Source organism: Heloderma suspectum, chromosome 4 (assembly GCF_057233095.1).
Source record: "Heloderma suspectum isolate Gila_16-S chromosome 4, 16-S_ref, whole genome shotgun sequence".
Taxonomy (NCBI): domain Eukaryota; kingdom Metazoa; phylum Chordata; class Lepidosauria; order Squamata; family Helodermatidae; genus Heloderma; species Heloderma suspectum.
This window is the reverse complement of record NC_139461.1, coordinates 226,994,341-227,017,443: the sequence shown is the minus strand read 5'-3', so window position 1 is coordinate 227,017,443 and position 23,103 is coordinate 226,994,341. Positions and strand designations below refer to the sequence as shown.

At 45.2% G+C, this 23,103-nt stretch overlaps 1 protein-coding gene across 5 annotated transcripts in view; it reads right to left on the bottom strand.

The window, feature by feature from the left end:
- The window catches only part of CC2D1B (coiled-coil and C2 domain containing 1B), a 53,676-nt gene that overhangs the window by 4,597 nt on the left and 25,976 nt on the right, over positions 1-23,103 (bottom strand). For 4 of the 5 annotated variants that reach the window (XR_014790557.1, XM_084852534.1, XM_084852536.1 and 1 more), the window contains exons 14-22: positions 22,519-22,714; positions 20,297-20,469; positions 18,488-18,613; positions 16,107-16,165; positions 14,731-14,847; positions 14,214-14,287; positions 13,049-13,107; positions 11,064-11,115; positions 6,114-6,213 (exon numbers count right to left, since the gene is read on the bottom strand). Coding sequence is in view for 4 of the 5 variants with exons in the window: in XM_084852534.1 (XP_084708660.1) it covers positions 6,114-6,213; positions 11,064-11,115; positions 13,049-13,107; positions 14,214-14,287; positions 14,731-14,847; positions 16,107-16,165; positions 18,488-18,613; positions 20,297-20,469; positions 22,519-22,714 (956 nt within the window). In the remaining variant the exon portion in view is untranslated. Of the gene's footprint in view, positions 1-6,113; positions 6,214-11,063; positions 11,116-12,540; positions 12,695-13,048; positions 13,108-14,213; positions 14,288-14,730; positions 14,848-16,106; positions 16,166-18,487; positions 18,614-20,296; positions 20,470-22,518; positions 22,715-23,103 lie in introns of those variants that run through there. The other variant, XM_084852537.1, reaches the window with a different exon arrangement.

The following is a 23,103-nucleotide window of genomic DNA, read 5'->3' as shown; positions in this document are numbered from 1 at the left end:
TAAAGGTGTCCCCAACCAGTTGTGTCTGACTCTAGGGTGCGGTGCTCATCCCCGTTTCTAAGCTGAAGAGCCAGTGCTGTCCGAAGACGCTTCCGTGGTCATGTGGCCGGCATGACTGAACACCGAGGTGCACAGAACGCTGTTACCTTTCCTGCAGAGGCGGTACCTATTTATCTACTTGCAATTTCTTGCTTTCGAACTGCTATGCAGAGATTTAAAATACAGATTTTAAACAGCAAAGCTAAAAGTCTAGAATGCTAAAATGACTGGGAAAATAAAAAGGTTTTCACCTGGCACTGGAAGGAATACAGTGTAGGTGCCGGGCGAACCTCACTAGGGAGCTCATTCCACAGCCGGGGTGCCACAGCAGAAAAGGCCCTCCTAGTAGCCACCTGCCTCACTTCCTTTGGCAGCGGCTCATGGAGGCTGCTGACAATGATCTTAAGGTCCGGGCAGGCACATATGGGAGGAGGTGATCCTTCAGATAACCTGGCCCCAAGCCGTTAAGGGCTTTGAATGTTAATACCAACACTTTGAATCGGTCCTGGAAATGGACAGGCAGCCAGTGCAGGTGGAAAAGTACTGGCATAATATGAGGTCGTTGGCCAGCCCCCGCTAACAATGTTGCTGCCCTATTTTGGACCAGCTGAAGTTTCCGGACCATTTTCAAAGGCAGCCTCATGTATAATGCATTGCAGTAATCCAGACGAGAAGTTATGAGAGCATGGATAACTGTAGCTAGGCTATCTCTGTCCAGATAAGGGCGTAGTTGGTATACCAGCCTAAGCTGATAAAAAGTGCTCCATGCCACTGAGTTCACCTGTGCCTCAAGTGACAGTTCTGGGTCCAAGGGCACCCCCAAACTACGAACGTGATCCTTTAGGGGGAGTGTAACCCCCTCCAGAACAGGTTGAATATCACCTAGCTGGGCAGACCAACCACCCGCTAACAGTACCTCCGTCTTGTCTGGATTGAGTTTCAGTTTATTGGCCCTCATCCAGTCCATTACCGTGCCCAGGCGCTGATTCAGAACAGCCCCTCTTTTGGTGAGAAAGAGAGGCACAGCTGGGTGTCATCCGCATATTGATGGAACCTCAGCCCACACCTCCAGATAACCTCCCCCAGTGGTTTCATGTAGATGTTAAACAGCATGGGGGATAACACAGAGGCCTGTAGAACCCCATGGCATAATTGCCATGGCACAGAGCAATAATCCCCCAGCATCACCTTCTGGAATCGGCCATCCAAGTAGGAGCGGAACCACTGCAGTGCAGTGGCTCCAACTCCCAACCCAGAAACCTATCCAGAAGGATACCATGGTCGATGGTATCGAAAGCTGCTGAGAGGTCCAGGAGAATCAACAGGGTCACACTCCCCCATCCCTCTCCCAGCAGAGGTCATCCCACAGGGCGACCAAGGCAGTTTCCATTCCAAAACCAGGCCTGAAGCCCAACTGAAATGGATCTAGATAATCCATTTCATTCAAGAGTGCCTGGACCTGTCCTGCAACCACCCGCTCAAGCACCTTGCCCAGGAAGGGAATGTTGGCCACTGGCCTATAATTTTTAACATCCTCTGGGTCCCGGTTAGGCTTTTTCAGGAGTGGTCTGATTACCGCCTCTTTTAAAGCGGCAGGCACCACTCCCTCTCTCAAGGAGGAATTTACAACCTCCTGGACCCAGCCGGACATCCCCTCGTTGTTTGATGTAATAAGCCATGAAGGGCAAGGGTCAAACACATAAGTGTTCAATCGGACTTGGCCAAGAACCTTGTCCGCATCCTCAGGCCTCAATAACTGAAACTCATCCAATAAAACTGGACCAGATGGTGCTCTGAACACCTCTACCGATGGAGGTGCACTAATCATGGTGTCCAATTCATGACGAATCTGAGTGACCTGGGCTTTGATTGGAGCACCAGCCATACCAGCAGGAAAATCCCCCAGAGCCCGCTGGAATCCATTAGAATCCATTAGCCTCTGGGGCGGACCATTTTAATAGGTTCCCCACCCTTGCAGAGGGGGAAGGCTGCCAAGAGTCTAAACCTCAGCAGGAAGTGATCTGACCATGACAAAGGGACAGATGTTAATTCCTCCACTTTCAGATCACCATCCTCCTGCCCAGTCGAGAAAACCAGATCAAGCGTGTGTCCTTTTACATGTGTTGGGCCGATGACCTGTTGGGACAGCCCCATGGCTGTCATGGCGGCCATGAAGTCCTGAGCCATCCCAGATATAGCGGCTTCAGCATGGAAGTTGAGATCCCCAGGACCATCATCCTAGGGGTCCTCAACAACAAGTCCGAGACCACCTCTGTTAGCTCAGGCAGGGAATCTGATGGGCAGCGGGGTGGGCGGTACACCAACAGAATCTCTAATCTGTCCTGGGTAACCAACACAAGGTACAAGCACTCAAGATCTGCACTCAAATCAGCAGGAAGCCTAGAGAGAGGGATTGAATTCCTATAGACCATGGCAACCCCCCTCCCCGACTCTCGAGTCGGTGTTGGTGTTGCACTGAGTACCCAGGAGGGCACAGCTGGGAGACAGTAACCCCTCCCAGTTCTCCTACCCAAGCCTCAGTAATACATACTAGGTCAGCCCCCTCATCCGCAATCAAATCATGGACGAGGGAGATTTTATTCTGGACCAACCTGGCATTCAGCAGCAGCGCCACCGGCCCTGAGGGCAAGCTGGTAAGGCCACCAGGAACCATCAGGTTGGGGGAAGAACCAGAAGAGGGGATAGCCCCTCTTCTCTTCAGCTGGCCTGTTAATCCCCCAACGCCATACCTCCCCCTACCCATGAACACAGTTATAGTGGCACCTCCCCGATCCCCAGAGTTACTGAATGGACTTCCCAGGCACATATTAAAATGTGTCTTAACAACCATGGTGGGAAACAGCAACATCCAAATACATTCACGATACCAACTGACAGAGATCTTTCCCGATTGATTTATTCATTTGAGGTCAAGGATGGATCATAAAGCCCATTGATCAACAGAACTACTATAACAAAAACCACATGTATGGGTAAAAAGTACAGTCTTGCATCATAAGAACTAGAGAGAAAACTGATGATACATGTATCCTATCAGAACACACGTAAGTCTTGCTTACTGTCACACACATTCAGTGATGAGACATTTTTAGGCTAAGAAATGAGCCTAAGGGATTTGCCTACTGCAAAATGTGCTAGCAGAGGTGGGCATGACATTTCATGACTTAAAAAACAACGAAAGAACGGTGCAATGGCTTAGTTCAGACACAATGATAATGCAGGATGCACTTTAACAAAGGTCTTCAGGATCACTCAGAAAAAAACTGTACACACAACAGTACCACTGCTTTCTGCAAGCTCCATTTTCAAGTGGATACATTTGAACTTGAAATAGGGTGTGTTGACTCACCATGCCCCTGAAGACCTTTGTCAAAAATGTGTTAGGCCTAATAAACAATTTCCCTGTGCACCTGAGAGTTGTCTCCCCCATCTCGCTGCCAACACACCCATTTTTCCTTCAATACGGGAAAGAGGAACAGCAAGCCTTGGCTTACCTTTTCTTCATGTGTGAGCAGATGGGAAGCTTTTGTGTCTAGTTTGCAGCAAATCATAAGCTCTGTTCAGGCATTCACCTGAGGGTTAGAACTACATATGGGACTGCACATGCTTTATCAGGGTCCCTGATCATGGGGAGAGACCATGTTCAAGCAAAATTGAGTAGAACTCCTCTTCCCATCTCTCTGCTCAACACAGGGAGGCTGGGAGGGGCACACAGGGGGCAAGGCCAGCATGCGCACCCCCACCCGCTACACAGATTGAGCTTTTGTGCAGTCAGGCAAAAGCCTGAACAGGCTATCGTTTGCCCTCAAATCAAGGTTGGGATCCTGGATAGCTACATTTCGACAGAACAGCAAACAAGAAGCAGAGGTTTTTTGTGTGCAATGGATGGCGTCTGCATTCTCATCACGACAAAATAGGGTTTGTCATTAAGATCAGTGTTGAACTGATGTATGGGACTTGTCATATTTATCTATTCTACTGCCTAAAAATAGGTCACAAGAGATCCAGGACTTAATAAATTCCTTCAGGTAACTGCAACATGCTCATGTGAGGCTGCCCTTAAAGGGTGTCTGGAAACTATAATTTGTGCAAAATAGTGCAGCTAGATTGCTTTCTGGCTGCAGTATTGTAATTGCACTAGCTTCCAGTTTGTTTCTGGGTCCAGTTCAAGGGGCAAGGTCAAGGGTGGGCAAATTCTGGCTCTCCAGCTGTTCTGGGACTGGCAATGCTGGCTAGGGCTGATGGAAATTGCAGTCTCACAACACCTGGAGGGCCGCAAGTTGCCTACCTCTCTTCTTACCTACAAAGCTCTAAACAGTTTGGGGCTAGGATATCTGAACAACCACCTCTGCCCATATGAACTTGCCATAGTTTATAATTTTCAGAGACCCTGCTGTATTTCCCACAACCAAGAGGGACTAGGTTGGCTGGAACATAGGACAGGGCCTTCTCTGTGGCAGCACCCAACAGTGGAATTCCTTCCCTAGGGACCTTAGGTCACATCTTTGTTCATTTTCAGGCAGGCTCTTAAAACATTTTTGGTTCAGTTTTTATCGTTTTAAGATGGCACAATTCTGCTCCCTGGGATGTTTTAAAGCTAGCTCTTTATTTTGGTTGGTTGTTGTAGGTTTGCTTTAATGTTTTGTTTCATACATTGTCTTGGGGGCCCTGTTAGGGCAGAAAGGCAATTTAGAAATATTTTAATCAAATAACCTTGCCTTCAATACATTTTGATCACTAGAAGCTTTGGATACATGCTTACAAGAGACAGAAGACTCCTCTAAGCGGATCAAATGAATGTCATTCTTTGCCAGTGAGGAGGAGGGAGGGATGTGTGTTTATGGGCAGACAGGGTATGCATTATGTTTCTTCTATCCCAAGCAAGAGCCCCAGCCCAAAGCTAACCAATATTTATTAACAGATAAGGTTTATCATTATTACCTCTGTGAAGGAGCTTATAGGAGTGGTCTGTATAACCTTAAGAGGCACTAAGAAGTGTTCTGTGTTGAGCAAAATTTATACATCATCCCTTATTTAGCCAATTCTTTTGGATCCTTTCAACTTGCTGCTTTGATAATGAGGAAGTTAACACTAAGGCCCCACATTGCCAATAAGGACCACTGTTCTTACTATGATTTGCCCAATTGATCATAAGAGATATGGATCAAATACCGACTGCCTAACCCGAAGGTTAGGTTCAGCGTCATCCCTACGGCTGGGTTAGCCCTGTAGTACATCCTAAAACATACAGGTTTTTTTTCCTGCAACATTCATCCAGTCTGTTTCAGCAGTGGCATAGTCCCCTTGGGGCTTACAGCACTGGATGCATTGAACTGTTAAGTTTAGCAAGGAGGATTCTGTGTTTTACAATGGAAGAAACAAAGCACAAGCAGACAAATGTCTTACAGCCCAGGGGATTAAGAGTGGACAGTCCGGCATTTTACTGAAGTGCCATCCTGGCAGTAGGGATTCAAAAGTCTCATGAACTTTGAAAACTATATGGGAATTTCTGCAGAAGCAGCTTTTCTGTCAAACACCAATATACAGCATTTACCAACCATCTAGCACAAGGATAGGGAACCTGGTGCCCTCCAAGGGCTTTGGACTACAACTCCTATAAGACTCGGCCAACATGCTCGATGACCAGGGATTATGGGAAATAGAGTCCAGAACATCTGCAGGGCACCAGATTGCCTACCCTTGATCGAGGAAGATCAAGTAACACCAATATTATATCATATCAAGCCTTGCAAATATCTGAAAGCAGCATCTGCTGTAGCTGGCAAATCTCTGTTAAAACCTCCTTTGCCTAAACACTTTGTCCCAGATTGCCCATCATGGCTTCAGTCCTCTAGTGAAACATTCCAGACTCCACAAAATGTAATGAGATGCCAACAGGCAGATCTATGCAAACAAGTTATTCATACTTTTTAACTTCTGCAAGCTATCCTGTTCACAGAATGTGGCCCCTCTTCCTCAAACCTGAAAGTTTCCTAGGCAGAAGTCACAAGACCTTGCTTTCAGTCAGTGCAATACTGGGCATAAACACTTACCCTTTGTGGAAAATTTCAAATTTAATTCCTTTGGCCTGAATTGCTCTTCGGAAGCCTCTGTGATTTCGGTTAATGTTCAACTTGAACAGCTGATCATATTCTAGACACGCAAGGATAAATGCATGAGACACACATAACTGTCGAGAGTACTCAGGACCAATTCAAGTTCAAGCAGAGCAAAATGAACTGGTGGGATATTTTGCCATGGGGCACCTTTCAAGCAAGCAGTCCTCCCACAGGCGCATGTCATACTGTGTTCTGCTTAATGTCTGAATTCTGTCTGAGTCACCTCTCATTAAATCAGAACACAATGACTTGAATTCAGAGACAGACTTCCACATACACACACCCTGGGCACCATTGTGGGGGGAAGGAAGGGTGAGAGGAGTATATAAGGGGGTGGGGAGGAGAAGAGAAAGCCCCGCTGTACAAGAGGAGCCTCACCTATAGTTTTCTGGATCCAAGCCCATATTTCCAATTTCCTGGAACCTTGCTCTTCCCTCACAGCCGAACTCTCACCTTTGAATAAGGCTGATGCTTTCACCCATTGTCCTGACCAGTTATTCCACCAACACTGTCTGCTTGAACAGTGTAGAGAGAGGGGGTGATGCTTACATGGCTGTGGAAAATCATCATCTGACAGTCTTAGGGCATAATCCTATGGCTGCTAGACAGAATCTAAACAGCCATAAGATTTTTCGGTTCCCAGAACCCCCACTCCCTGCCCCTGCCACCTTGTAGGCAGAGCGGTTCATGCTTGGAAGAGCAGCGTGGAGTAGCTGAAAGGGCCCTTCCCAGGGGCGGGGTGAGAAGACGACCACGGAAGCATCGTTACGATGTTTCCTATGTGCTGTCCGCCCCCTCACCCGTGCCCCCGTTCCGACGTGCTCTGGCTAGACAGCCTAAATCAGCCATCTAGCCACAAATGCAGGGTGGCCGGAGTGTGGAGGAGCATGGCCAGAGTGCCCTGCATTGGAGAGTCAGCCACCTCTGAGTTTGGAAGCAGCCAACTATCCCCATAGGATTGAGCTCTTAGTCTTTGTTTCCACAGCATGTCATATTCACTCATCCCTAATCCTGAGTCTCTACTGTACCATCCAGGCTGAAACAAAGTCAAGAAAACCATTTTAATATTTCCATTAATTCAGATCACAGTTCTAACCAAATGTTAAAAGCCAAGACGGTAGACATTTTACAACAGCCATTTTTAGGCTGGACAGTCAATTTCACTTTTTGTCATTTTGTTTTGTTTTATAAGCGGATCTTTTGCAAATCTTAAATTGCTCCTAACCTTACATAAGAAGGGCCAGTATGAGCAGTCACATAAGCCTTAGGCTTTTGTAAAGTGCTCTCTTACTTATCCTTAAAGTCAACAACTTCAAAAAAAATCAGCAAAAATACACTATCACTTTTGTTCTAATCTTTAAGGCAATCCTCCATTTTATATAACAAGAAAATGAACTGCAAAGGGATTAAGGTTTCTGATGAAATTCATACACGCTGCACTAAAACCCAAGGGTTATTACTTACTCATCCAATTACTAACTCCCAGAAATAAAATGAACAGATGGGCCATGATCCCAGCAAGTCCCTTATGTGATTCAGTGGAGCTTGCATACAGGCTCCTGTTAATTTTTCATGTTCGCACCTCATCCACCCCATATCCTGCTGAACTGGCAAAGCACAGAAGAATTTATTAATTTTGCAAGAGGTGGTGAAACAATAAAAAAGAAAAGAGAAATCCTATGTTAAGATCCTAAGGACCCAGTGACTGGGTTCACATGACAGGAAAACCCACCATGGGCAGCCAGCCATGATGGGTTGTCGTGTGTTCTGAACCTGGAGCATTTTCCGCAGGGTGGCTTATTTTTCAGGAACAAGCCATGCTGATAACCCATGCCTTGTTGTACGGTTATTCTTGCCCATGATGGGCTGTTGTGTCGTCTGAACCTTGGAGACTGATTTTATCGTGGGTTGTAGCGATCAGCTACAGAGCTGCTTGGCAAGAGCAGCAAAAACGCCTGTGCTGCTAACTTCTCGCTGTCTCACCAGTGACTGCCCTTCTACCAGTGCCAAAATGGCACTTTGGAAGGACTATCACTCCTTCCCAGGCATTTTAAAGAAAGTTTCAATGCCTCAAAAATGCACTATTGGGGTCATTTTTAAAAAAATTGTCAGTCTTTTGCAAGTGCGCACGTATGGCTGCCCAAGATGTGGTCATGCATGGGCAATTTCCTTGTCTCTTTCAGAGGGCAAAGGGAGCAGGAAGGGGTGTAGGTAATATACAAGGAAACTGACAAGACAAGGTTGCATAATGGCAAAGTTGTGTACAACTGCAAAGGACTGGGGGAGAAATAACACTAAGGGAAAGGAGGGACCTGGTAGTGCAATTCAGAAGCACTGAAAATAGGGGGAAACAGACAAAGGAGTAAGTGTACCAAATGTGTGTGTGTGTGGGGGACACAATACCTCCCGCTTGGCGACATGATCCTCTCAATTTAAGTGTTGGACTGACACTTCTCAGTATCTCCCACTTTTGCAACACTTCCCCAACAGTCCAGCTACTCTGGAAAGGGGAGATATTAACCCCCACCTTTTCATGGCTCCTTTTTGGAGTACTTTCCAGCCATTAAATGTACTAAAAATTCCCCTCCATTTATATCCTAGCCATTAAATCTGCACAATTTCTGTGGGTTGTTTTTTTTTTTTTTACACAACTGTCAGGGAGCTGCAGCAACCACAGAAGTGGGTGTGCCAAAAAGGGGCCAGAAAAGACAGGGGGAGCCAATATCTCCCCTTTCTGGAGTAGCTTGATCCTCAGGGAATGTTGAAAAGGTGGAGCACACTGAGATGTGTCAGTTCAGCACTTAAAAGCTAGAGGATCATATTGCCAAGGGGGAGATAATATTGTCTGTGTCATCCCCCCGGCTCTTTTGGTAGACCTACTTTTGCTGCTTTCCCCCGCTTTTCAGTGCTTTTCAATTGACAACTCAGCAATTGGCCCCTGGCAACTGTGTGCAAATTAGCCTATATGTAGTCTTGCCTTGTCAATTTCCTGGTGCCTACTCCCCCTAAACCCTCCCTTGACAGCTGAAACAGACAAGGAAATTGACCAGGCAAGACTATACATAACAGACAGCCATAAAAGTGCACTAGTGAAAGACCAACCAAAAAAAAATTACTAACACAATTGTGCAATTTTCTGCCCCCCACAAAAAACCAGTAAAAAACTCAACCCCAATTGAGAATTTTTAAGGCCCAAGCCTGCCCCCCCAGCAGCGAACGAAAAGGGGTAGCAAACGGAGTGGGCAGGGGGAGGCAAGATGGGTTCTATCACAAAAGACACTGGGATCCCTGCTGGAGGACCAAGGGGAAAGGAGGGGGAGAACAAGCCATGGTGAGCCTGATTGTCTGGCACATTGTGGGTTGTTCCACGAACAACCCACACTGCACAGTTCATTCATAGGGTGTCTTAGTGTGACGTACGAACATGGTCAAGACAGGTTCCGCCACAAAGTCCCCTGGGATACATGCCAAAGCCGGGTGGAGGACTTAGAGGGAAGGTGGGGGAGAACAAGACACAGCAAGCCTGATTATCTGTCAGGCATGCCGTGGGCTGTTCTGCAAACATCCAGCCAACTGTGGTTTACTCGTAGATTGGCTTAGTGTGATATGGGAATCTGTTCAATGGCTTGGATCCTAGGTTCTTGCTCCAGGAGCAGGAGGACCCCTTCCATTTACAGAACAAAAACCTTGGATCCGACTCAGAGGGCTACAGATGTATCTCTGCAAAGCTGTAAATAGCTGTAACCTTCCTTAGGGTGCAATCCTATGGGGAAAGGCCGCCGCCTCTGAACTTGGAGGCGACCACCTATCCAATGCAGGGCAGGAGAAGCATGGAGGGGATCGTTCCCTCTGTGCTTCTCCTGCCCTGCATTTATGGCTAGACAGCCGATTTTGGCTGTCTAGCCGAGGGAAGGCGGAGCGGTGGAAGAGGCTGCCAACGACACATAGGATGTGTCATACAGGCATTTCTGCCTTCCCACCCTGGAATACTCCATTTTGGCCTCTCGGCGCTCCTCTTCCAAGCACGGAGCATGGGGCCATTCTGTGCTGCCTGCAAGGCAGCGCAGAAGTGGGGGGAGATCGGTTCTCCAGGACTCAGAGCACAGGTTCCGAGGTCGGTTCCCGGAAAACCACATATCCTATGGCCGTCTAGCTGCTGACTAACGGCCATAGGATTACTCCCTTAGTCGTTTTTTTTAGAACATATATTACAGCATTTCCAGTATTTCCAGAGGGGTAGCCATGTTAGTCTATTGCAGCCGAAAACAACAATCTTGTGGCACCTTAAAGACTAGCCAATTTACATAGCTGTGAAAAAGTAGAGGATAACAGATCCTAGACAAGACCAGGAAACCAGGATGAAGAGGCTGGTACCTTTAAAAAAAAAAATAAGATTGAGGCTCTGAGGGGCAATGAAGAGCATTGCTGGGCCTCTAGGTGGCAGAAGGTAGGGTTGCAAGCCCCTGAGAAAGACTCAGAGATGCAGTCCTGGTGGAGTCACCATAGCTCAGTGGTAGAGCACATGCTTTCACACATATAAGGCCCCAGGCTCAGCCCTTCATTATCTCTAGTTAAAAGGATGACAGGTAACAAGGCTGGCCAAGACTTCTCCTCCCTGTGATTTTGGGGGCCACCACCAATCAAAGTGGCCAATACTGGGTTTATAGCCCAACAGCCTAACTCTGGATAAGATAGCTTCATATGCAGAAATCATTCTATTAAGAAACCCACAACTAGAAAATCACTATTGCTCTAAAAGGAGCATTCAGCTAAGTTCTGGTAGCCAACACAAAACAGAGTTCTTTCTTTCAGCCTAGTTCTGAAATGACAACTCCACAGAAGACAACCACCAATCACCAAAAATATAAGAGGAAACACACACACCTGGACAGTTGCTATTTTTAACAACTGATGTTTTACTTTTCTGCGCTTGCTCCTGTTTTAAGAAAAGCACACAACAAAGATATACTTAAAAAGCCATTTAAACACCAGCAGTAAGACAATACTAATATTCAGCAGACATTTAATGTAAGATTTTGTTTGCATTTCGTATGGAAAAAATGACCAACATGAATGCAGATGACATCATCCCCAGGAGTAAAATATACATAACTAAAGATGCAACAACATGCAAATATTTTAAATAAAACCAATGCTGCTTGGGAGACATCAAAAAGATAAACCAGCCTCAGTGCAAGCACTGAAAAAAACACCCTCACTACTTTTGCTTTGCTGCAGAACAAGAGCCCTAGTGCATGCAGTTTCCAGTATTTTTTATTTGCCTTTCTTGCCCTCACGAAGGGGGAGAGTACAGAACTTTGGCAGCTGCACCAAAGAGATCATTTAGCAAGCTTCTACATCATCATTATACTTTGTGACAACCCAATCATACTACAAAATAAATTAACTTTTAGCCCAAAAGCAAAGCAGAAGTATCCCTAGGGAGTGAACAAGGACAAAGTGAACAAATTAATGTAGCCACGTCTAGAAGATATCCTAGTTATCAAGCAACCCAGGGTTTCTCTCTTTCAGAGGTGAGTCTTTTTTCCAGTTTGCCACACAAGTCTCAAATTACACAAGCCATAAGCATTACCTTCATAACTTGCTGCAGAAAAAAACAAGCGGAATTCTCAGTCTCCTATGAAGGCCAGGCTACACACTGATCTATCTAGAGCAGGGGCGTGCAAATCGAATCCCTCTCAGGACCACTTCTGTACTTGTATTAATTCAAGTGAGCTAAAGTGTTGTCGCAAAGCATTCCCTTTGTCACATTTTAAACACTATCTTTCCCTTTTAGCCTACTCTGTTAAACCCTCCCCCCTTTTCTCTGTGCCCTGTAACACAACTTTCCCTTTGCACTTCTCTCTCCCCCCCGCCCCCCTCATCTTTGCATCTGAGTGTATGTGATTAAGGGCTGTCACCAATCCTGGCTCTCTGTTGAGTATATTGGCACAATACTTGCACTTAACTACTTCACACATATTTTGGAAGTGTGCACTTAAAATCGTAGGTTTATGTCTATAAAATACTATGCGTGCATCAGCCCTCAGATCTAGGCAGGTTGTGCACAATGGATTTCTGGATGCAACTGGCTGGAAGACCTTTCATAATTGGGAAAGGCATGCCTCTGAATCCACAGAGAGAGGGAAGCAACAAAACACGAACACAAACTTCCTTCTATTGCCACTGTTGATGGGCCTGCGCTGTCCATAGACAGTTCCACAATGAGGTGGGAACAGATTGCAAGCAAACAGGGTGTTTAGACTCTGCTGGAGAGCTACTCATCGTCAGGAAGGGGGCTGCAATCAGCCTGTGGGCCTTACCTTGTGCAGATCTGGTTCCAGAGCAACTGAGAGTGTACTTAAACACCCTCAAGTAATTTCTGAAATAACCAGGAAAGGGATGCGGTGGGAGCATTGATGTAAACTGCTACTGTTTATTGGTTAAGAAGATGAGCTATGCAGAAAGAAGTTCATAACGTCTTGGCTTAGTAAATTACTTCCCCTTAGCTCCATCTGTAATATAGGGATATTGTTATTCATCTACTCTACAGGATTGTTATATAAGGATTACTGAGATCACGTGAAGTGCTTTGGTCAGGAAAAGCACTGTATAAATAGTTCATATTATAAGGATGTGGGATATCAGGGCTGGAGACCTCTGTATCCCTTGTGTTTCCTTCATTAGCTTAAGTTTCTCTCCCCTCACCAGCAAGCCAGCCAGCCTTGCTCTGATCGATTTCATTCAGAGAGGAAGGAGAAGTATAAGCAGCATGAAGCATAATGATTAAAATATAAAATCAGAAATATCAGCTTCTTACACTGCCACTCTGGGATGTCAACAAACGAATACCCAAAAATTATACTCACGGTATTAGGGTAATGAAATTCAAATTTCACAAATGCATCTAAATCATTTGGTGCCACACCTAGGTAAAGAGAGTAATTTAATTAAGCAAACAGCCCCTCTGGGGTCAAAGCACAAAATCCATCAAGGCAGCATTAGATGTAATGCTCCTAAACCCTATACAATGCTGGTGTTCAAGCACAATGACTGCTAATGATCTCACAGGAAAGAGTAAGAAGAGTACTGAGAGATACTCTTGCTCGCATCCCAAACAGCTTGATAAAAATTTTAAGAATCCCAACTTGTACTTATGAACAGTGATCAAGTTTCTAGCTCTTGTGGCTGCAGAGAAAATCGCTTAACACCACAGTGCATACACATGGTGGAAGCAGTAGCTATGAGTCACATTCATAGTAGCAGGGGCTCCAGATGTTCTGTTCAATACAACTCAGTGGAAGATATTGTACTGGTTCATACATTTCAGATCCTTTCTGCAAAGTATTCCCATAGCTGTAACCACATGAGGAAAGCAAAATATGACCTGGGAAACCCACATCAATGTTCAATTCCTGGAAGACTCCCTTTTGGGGGCAGGGGGAGAAAAACTGTGTGAATAGGACTTGCATAAGTTCAAGCATCACCATAGTTCTTTAATCCTACAACCGCTCCATACACAGAACCATACAGAACTTGGAAGCGGCGCCCCCCTCCCCCAAAGCAGGAACAGTTTAATGTTCAACTGTCTCGCTTGAGTTTCAGTGGCTTGGATCCGAAGTTGTCATTCTGTAAATGCAAAAGCTTCTTCCACTCAAGAGAGAGCCTTCAACACAGCGGAGGCTCCCATTGGTGGAGGGAAGAGACAATTTTCACTGATTCCTCCTTCAGCCTGCAGCTCCCCACTGCCACCTCCCAGTCCATTACCCCTCTGGGGCAGATTTTCAGGGCGCTTCTCAGGAAAGGGGAAAATCCCCTTCAACCACTTTTCACCAGCAGGAGTTCTGCTCACATGAACTTAGGACCAAGCCAATGTTCTCTGTGTTTGAATTTGGAAGTTTAAAAGCCCACATCAAGTAGAATGGAAAGGGTTGGAAGGGTCCATATAGCTGTTAAACACACCTCATCCAGCCACCATAACGTCCCACAGTCAGAACAATTCTTAGAGACAGTTACATGGCAATTATCAACTACCTGGTGGAGCAGGTAAATTTATTCCTCTGACAATGAAGAGATGCATTTCAGTGCTACTGAGTTCAGAAAATATCCTACAAAACAAACAAAAAGAACCGCAGGATCACTCCAACAATAAGTACCAAATAAGTACTTTGTATGTAGAAATAAGTATCGTGGAGAAACTCACAGCATGACAATGTCAGAACATGAACTAAGTTACAGATAGCTAAGTTATATTGGCCGGTGTTGGGGAGGGGAGAAGAGGAGCACTTGAACTCAATACAGCGTTTCTATTTTGGGGGCAGCCCCATATTTTCTTGTAATGCCTAGTTCTGTTCTAAAAAAGTCACTTTAGGGAAAAGTTACTGGAAGGCTTCTGCTCTGTTAGGAAATTCCAGCTTAGAAATTCACAGCATTCTAGGATCATTACTCCAAAGAGCTCAGAAGGGATTTGTAAAGCCCACTTATCTGTGGGAGAAGAGATCTGCAACCTTCCCATCATTGTTTGCTTAAGATCAGCCCTTGGATTTCATACCTTACAATTTTAAAGGTTCTCTCTTCAAAGTGATGGCTTGGGGGATCCAGCCCTTGGGCCTGTGCAAGCTGTAAGATGTCCAGATCTTTTTTACAATTCTGAGCCAGTTTTTCAAACCTGAAAGATAATGCAGGGAAACACAACATACAGGAGAAGTGAGAACCAGCAGAAGTAGACTGCCAGCACATCCTTTGGCTGCAAGCACATATCGATGAGCAAGACAGCCCCAAGTTGCTAAACAGGTGTTTCCCTATCCAAGTGAGACAAAGGTGGGGCTTCACTAGAGACTGGAATAGCTTCACGCCAGAAATCAGCATCAGAGCTGCAATTAGAAACTGACACTGATGGTACCAGGCTGGCAGAGCAACAATCCAAAGGGCTTAACCTCTATTACTGATGCCTTTGAGAACCACATATGCAAATCCAACCAGGAGTACCCAATCTTTTGGGGCAAGTGAGCATATTTGTAATTTTGAGGGGGGTGTCAGGAGTGTGTTCACAAAATGGCTGCCATGGAGGTCTTGCCCATTCATAAAATGGTCAGTGGGGCTCTCTGGGGCAGCTGCCCACTCTATGCCTCACCTCCTGGAGGCAGGGCACAAGGGATCTGCCACCCTTCCAGATCCGGTGCCTGAGGTGGGAGGATTCACCCTGCCTTGTGGGATGGCAGGCTGTGCCACCATCCTTAGGGAGAAAGGGGGCTTCCAGACGGGAGGCTCCTATTACTGCCAGTCAAAAGACACTGTAGCTACTACTCTGCCTTTTCCTCCTTAGCAGATTTTCAGTGGTAAGAAAAAGGATGGGAGAAGCAGTGGAAAAACATGGGAGGGTTACAAATAGGGGACAACAACATCCGGACAACACCCACCCCCTGGTAAATCTCCATGAATGAGGAAGTGTGGATGCACAATAAAAGCCTTGTCTAGAAGCACCCACAGGATCTCAGGAGCTATTAAGTCTGGTTTCCTGCCCCACCTACTAGCTATGCTACAGATTAACCAACAAGAACCAGATGAACATGCCAAAAGCTAAGAGCAGTGGTGAACAAAGTGTGCCTGAACAAATACCTCCAAATGACTGAAGGCAAGAACCTGTGACACTTCCAGTGTTACTGAACTCCCAACTTCCATCAGCCCCAGCCGACATAGCTATTGGACAGGGATGATGAGAGTTGTAGGCCAGCAACATTGGGAGGGTCACAGGTTCCCCATTCCTTATTTACAGACTTAGGGGGAAGAAACTACAGAAAGATCAATAAGAACTGGAGCAAGAAAGCAAAATTCATTCACAAAGTCTCTCCCAAATGATGTTCATATTAAGCCCCAGATTCCTTAACGCTACAGGCACAACAGGGTTATCTCAAACTATAAACCTACCGGGATGTTTCAGTTACATTTCCCAGATGCATGAACTGCTTGGAATACTGCACACATTTCTATTAACAGAAAAGAACAAAGCAAATTTCAACCACAAATCACCTTTGAAAATGCTTTAAAGAGAAAAGGAGGGAGGCACTGTGTGTTACATAGGCTCTTTTAAAGTTTGCCCAGTGGAAAAAATGTACATTTTAAATAGTTAATTGCATACGCACACACACACACACACACTAAAGAAACAGTACTGTACAATCTCATTTATCCACATAGCCCAAAAGATTTATATAAACCAGAGATTAGGACATGAGGGGCATATCAAGCATTCACAATTGCTTAAAAAAATCTGGAAAAAAAGGAAAGGATAGATCAGGGGTAGGCAATGTTTCTGGGCCTGTGGGCACACTTGGCAATTTAAGAAACCATCCTGGGCACCATCACAAAATGGCTGCTATGGTAGGCGTGGCTAGTCACAAAGGACAGTTAACCTGCCCAAAAGACTGAGTACATATAACATATAACATATAAACAGCTTTAAACCCAAAGTTTTTAGCACCAACAGAAACCTATTTCACCAAAGGCAAACTTTCTCTCTTCCACTTCTGCCAGCCAATTGATTCCTGACACACACACCCCACGCACACATCCAGCCAGTCATCCTCAACCATCCATATGCACATGCAAGCATGTACATATACACCACTCTCCCTTCTCATCCTTACTGCAAGCATACAAATAAACACACTTACTCATTCAGGATCTCTCCAAAATCGTCCCCTGCAAACCCTCTGTCTCCCTCACTCTTTGTGACATACATGGAGCCCTCGTTCATTCAGACATTCAAGCACACAACCTTCCCCAACTGGTCCCCCAGCCCCTGCGGGCTTCCTGCTGATCTCCCTCCCCTGCTTCTTGTTTGTTTCCCTGAACCCCTAGCTGGTTTACCACTGCCCTTCTTAGTCACCTGCCCCCCCACTCCCTCTAGCCCCCACACCAGCTTACGAGACAGAAGCAATAGCATCCCTTTTCCTTTTCCTAAGCAGGTCTCTGAGCTCCATGTGCGGCCCAGAGGCATTCATGGGAAATTAACATGGAAGTGGCTAGAGGACCCACTTTGCTTTGAAGGAATCCTAGCTCACTCCCTTCATAAAATATTTTAGATATGGCATGTCAGCTAAGACTCTTATGCCAGTGCTTCTCAAACTTGTATTTTTTAAACTGACGTCTTCCTACTAAGCTTATTCTACCTTCCGGGTGGCCCAGCTATGTATTCCACAAGTGAGCATGCAGAAATCTTTGCAAGCAGACCTGTGCACGCAGTCTGCTGCTGCATGATGGGATTAGTCCATAGATCCTAACAGTGCTATTAGAAGAGGAACAGCGTCCAGTGTAACCTCCTCCTAAAACCATGCATGAGGAAACATAAGCAAGCAGCCCCCTGCTTCCCAATCACTCTGGGATGATGGGGCTCTAATGAGGTTGTCACCCGTAAAAATGCAATGTAGATCAGTGAGGATCCTCCATCTGGTGGCATTCAATCTTGGCTGATGGGGGAAGAGGAACACCTGGCATAGTACTCAATCCCTCCCTAGACGTTCATACCACCCACCCCATCCCAAGGAGGCCTGGCCCAATTTGAGAACCACTGCTCTAAAGTTAAATGGGAACAAATGCATTTAGACTGGGTGTAGGGGAATGAACGAAAAACCATCAAACCATTAAAATGGGCTGCAGATTCTCAGTGGATGATAGGATTTCAAGCACAACACTAAGCACACACACAAAACAGAAAGAGAGAGGGAAAGGGCTCAATGGCCTATTTCAGACAGAATGTTAAAACCACAGTTAATGCTATGCTCATGAGCAACGGCAAACCGCGGGCTCACATACTCCCCACTCCAATCTCCTCCGGTGCGACTGCAAGGAGGAAATCAAATGTCTACTTTAAACTACTGATCCCCATTATGGCCAAACTGGGTGAAGGAACTCTGATGAGTTTACAATCCTGGCTTTAAAGTCTAGTTTGGCCCTGGCTTGTTTAAACAAACCATAAATTAAGCCAACCCAAGCTCCACTTTTGAATGCAAAGTGAACTCCAGTTAGTTTAAAAGTGTAAACAGATGCATCTATTATTCTTTCCTAAAAGAATAATATATCCTAAAATTCTTTCTAGGCTTCCTTTAATGATGGAACCCTCTCCTCCTCACCACTTAACCAGAGGAAGAGAAGAGAGAAGGGAGCAGGTGACCCCCAAGGTTTGCTGATAAACCGCTGTTTAGAGTTATGTGCAAAATACGACAGTGTGAAGTACACAGAAGCTCCTACTTCTGCTACAGGACTCAGAACCAGGAAAGAGTCAGTCCCTCTCACACCCCTCTACCTACCTCATGCTGGTCTCTCAGTAGCTTGATGAGCTGTGTGTAAACCTCTTCTGCTTTCTGAGAGAGTCTGACATCCTCATGATGTATGAAGATAAAGTCACCCTCATCATCTGTAGGAGGTGAAGGCAGCTGTACAGCAATACACAAAACATGTCAAAGTTTCCCTGGAGAGAAAATCGTAGCTAAGAATAGAAGAAGAGACTAGCATCAACAGAGTGAGACCCAGTCCAAGCAGATCAAAAGGGGCGAGGACGAAATGAGCAAAGGGCAACAGAGTCCTTCATACAGGATTCAAAGTTTGATCGCGAGCCCTTTGGCATACTGGGCTGACATTTGGTGTCAATGTGTCCATTATCTGGGACCTCCAAGTCACAGCAGGGAGAGAGTCAACTTCAAACCCAACTTTCTTGAACTTCCAACACCACCACGATACACTTATATGAAAATGGAGTTAGCTGCCTCGTGACTGAGATTATGGAAGGTTTCAGCTCAGCCTTTCTTCAGGGATGTGGAAATTGCCCTAAACATCAACTTCCACCATGATGGTAGTCATTAACGATGATTACAGCACCCAGCAACAAAATGGAAGACCACGAAGACTCCAGGACAAGTAAAATAGCTGACTGGGCCCCAAGGTAACACGTACATAAATAATTTGACACATTACATCCACGTTACTATAAACATAGTAATTACTGGACATCTTGTGAACTGCTAGTGACTTAAGGCAGATATATTTTTGTACTGTGGACAGTGAAATAAAGTTGAAGACATCAAACTAGGTAAAAAGGCCATCCAGATAAGATTTTTAAACCTCTCCCTTCCCTCTCACTTCCTCTTCTGAAGTGGCTATGAAGTATAAAGGACTAAAGTCACAAGTAGTAATCCCCAAGGCTAAGAATAGTGTATTTCATATCACAATATTCACTCGATGTCAATAGGCAGATAAAGACAGATTATCCTACAGCCTGTTCCAACAAATGGCACATATACAAAAGAAAACATTTTCCTTAGGCTGAATCCACAGCAGCATTCATGTTGGATTTCATTTTGGTCCCACTCTGTATCAGTAGTTTGAGCGGGGGAAGCAATTACTATAATGCTGGACATGGGAGTGAAAAGCACAGGGTCAAGTACCCATTTAGCACTCACATTAATGAGGTTACTCTCTCTCCCCCACCCCCGTCCCCAATCTACCACTTAGCTTGGTTGCATGACAGAAACATGGCTCTGAGCTCCTCAGAGTAAGAGGGACATATACATTTAACCAATAATTTATGTACATGTGTGCTTTCTCCTCCCAGAATTGCAGGTCCCTTTTTAAAGCTCAATCCTGCAACCTCTGCCTGCTAAAATAACCCTGAATTTGGGCAGTTGCACCAGTGCAACTTGCACCCTCCCAATATGTTTCATGCTGTGTGCCCATAAGCAAGGAAGGGTAAGAAGTGGCTGGGTTCTGGGATTGTCAAGCAGTCAGGTTCAGGACTTAGTTGAAGTATTATTAAAAATATCTGAAGAGATAGGGATATTCTGAACAGACCCAGAATTTGAAAAGATAAATCAAAAGAAAAGGCTCCTATAGTTCAAGGAACAAAGGTAGGATAACAGCCAGGAAGATAAACAGCATGAGACTCAACTGGACCAACCAAGGAAAAGGTTGTCTCTTTAATGTAGTGGAAGATGTTTTGAGATAAATCCACAAGGGGAGTGTTTAACAGCAACAAAGGGCATCAGGTGATATCAGGTGGCATGGATGGTGCCTCCCCCCAAATATGCCAGTCTTGATACACTCTTAAGAGTCTCTCTGCTAACCTTGGAAATGTCGACTGACTTGCCATTTTTTGCCAGCTCAATCTTTGGGTCCAAGCTCTTGGCTGTTCTCAGGTACACTTTCGCTCGTTCAAGATCATTTTTCTTCTTTGCCTGGACTGCAGCCTTTAAGTACTGTTTCTTTCTACTCTCCAGAAATTCAAGTTGCTCTTTAGCTGCAAAGGAACAACACAATTCAACTTACTAAACAACACCTTGCAGACTTTCATCTGACCCAACAGGGGACTTTTAGTATTTTCATACTTTTGATTTCATCTCACAAAGAAAATAAGGACGAAGATCAAACCCAAAGAGATGTAGTCAGATGTACATGTGGTGCACTACACATATAGCTGGATATTTTATTTTTATGCTGATGGAAGGTGATGAATAGGACAAGGAGAGGTTTACAGGGATCCACAGTGCTTCAAAACCAACCATGAATTGTGGCATCCTCAAGTCATGTTGCAGATGATATGAGACTTTTGAGCTAAGACCATCATGTCTGTACAATGCCTAGCACACACTGTTGATCCTAAAGTAATCTGACTGAGCAGCATTAGGAGAACTTGATAGGATGGACATACAACCAAGTCGCATTTCCACTGGGATGTCTTGGTGCATGCTTACACATTCCCTTTTCTTGGAAGTGAGTTCTATCAACAGATATTAGCCACAATGCCGACATGGGACCTCTAGAATCAAAGACAGAATACCACTTGCTGGGGAGAAACAGGGAGAGCGCTGTTGCCTTCTTGCTCTGGGCTTCCCTGAAGCATCTGGCTGGTCACTGCGGAAACAGGTCATTGGATTAGCTGGACCTTTGCTCCAAACCAGCAGGGTTTTTGTAATAGTCAGCAATAGTCATTATTCGGGGTCAGGAAAAAAAACCCTTCCCTGGATCAAATTGGCTGGTGACCACCCACTCCCTGTTATTTTTTGTCCCCTACAGTGTACAGCCTGGCATGTTTGAGAGACTCCTCTTGCACAATTTGCTCCTTAAGCACTATTCTTCAGTGCTCCTGACCTCACTTGTGGCACCCCGAGAGCTGGATTACATCGACTGATTTGGCTGGAAGATCCTGCTTTATGACAGCAGATTCAACAAGAATCTTTGTTCCCCTTTCCACTTTCTCCCTAAAAAAAAAAAAAAAAAAAAGGACACCAAAACCCTTCCTAAAGCTTTTTATCAAGCTAATTTGAAGAGATGGAAAAGACGATTCCTCATATTTTACATGCTAGCAAAGAAGAAGAGAACACACTCTCATTTCCTGTTTTCCTGTGTTCCTACTCTGCACACAAAGACAGTATGCTCTGCATCCAACACTGTAGTGATGGTATATGCATGAACAAAAAATGCTTATGGGAGAGCTTTTGTCGTCACAAGGATGCACAGAATAGCCTGTTAACAGCACAGAGAGAAAAGTGCAATGATGGAGCTTACTTTCCATCCTCACAGCATAGCTGGCAGAACTCTGCTACTGTGTGCTATGTGCCTAATCATCCAAAACAATTAGATAAGCTTACTTCCCAAGCTTTGACTCAGCCAGAATAGCTGAACTGTGTGAGGAAGCTCAACATTGCACGTGCGGGGGGGGGGGGGGGGCAGGGAGCAGGGACATGAAGAACGGAAAAACGACACTGACCAACTTACCAGGGAGGCAATATCTTACACTTAATCCTTAATAGATCTTTATGATCTCATTTCCAAAGGACATGAACCAGCTCTTTCAAATTCAGAAAAGCAGAAGGACAGAACTAGCCTAAAGGTTGTCACGTTTTCTCAAATGGAGGATTCCTATCAGAGTTCATGCACTTACTACAGTGCAAACGTGGAAGTTCTCTCTCTAGAACACCATTAGTGTGTGCATGTGTCAATGAACTGCTGAGAAGGAAGACAAAATGTGAAATAGTCTGAACTAAGTAATAGTGCACCTGCAGTCTTCTTAGAGACATCAGAGGTAGCATAACAATAGCTCCAACGGTAAAGTGTCTATTTAAATGTACTCATTGCATACCTATTAGTTTTTGTCCTATCATACAATGGCTGCAGTGAACCATCACCTCCCCCTTTCCTTTCGATCATCTTTTAAGTATATAAAAATGTCATCATTCTCCCCCAATATAGCTAAATGTACACAGTGCCTTCAACTATTTCCACATGAGATGCTTTGCTTAAATATAAATAAAACTGACTGACAGCCAGACAGCCCTTGAGTCCTTACCAATTGGAGAAAGCTGCTCAACGGCTACAGGTTTCTCTGATGCTGTTACAGGGGCGGACAGACAATTATCTTTTTCTGGAGAGGTCTTTTCCTGCATTACAGCAGATGGCACCATTAGTGGCTGAACAACCTGCACTGGTTTCTTAGGCAGATGGGTGGGCTTCTTGGCAGCTGGAGCTTGTGTGGAAGACTCACCCTAGTGGGATCAAAAAGGAAATGAATACAGTGTGCATGAAATCCAGATACAAGGCCCAGGATAGTGACTGCAGCTAAACAAATGGACCCCGATACAGCAGCCATCGGCTTTGGTGCTGCAGAGGAGCACGCTCTCTGCTGACATGGACTATTGGTGGAGACGATTTTGCAAAGCAGTGGAGAAGACTCCTTGTGGCACGAATTAGAAAGTAATGTTAAGATGCTGAGAAACATCTTAATGGCAGCTCTATAATCATCATCAGGTAGTCTTTAATAGAATGGATTCAAATACTCCATTGCCTGAAGGCCTGCTGCAGTGTATGGCTGGACATGGGGCAAGCTAGTACGAGGAGCCCCAACACAAAGCCTGTGAGTTAACTGGCCAAGATG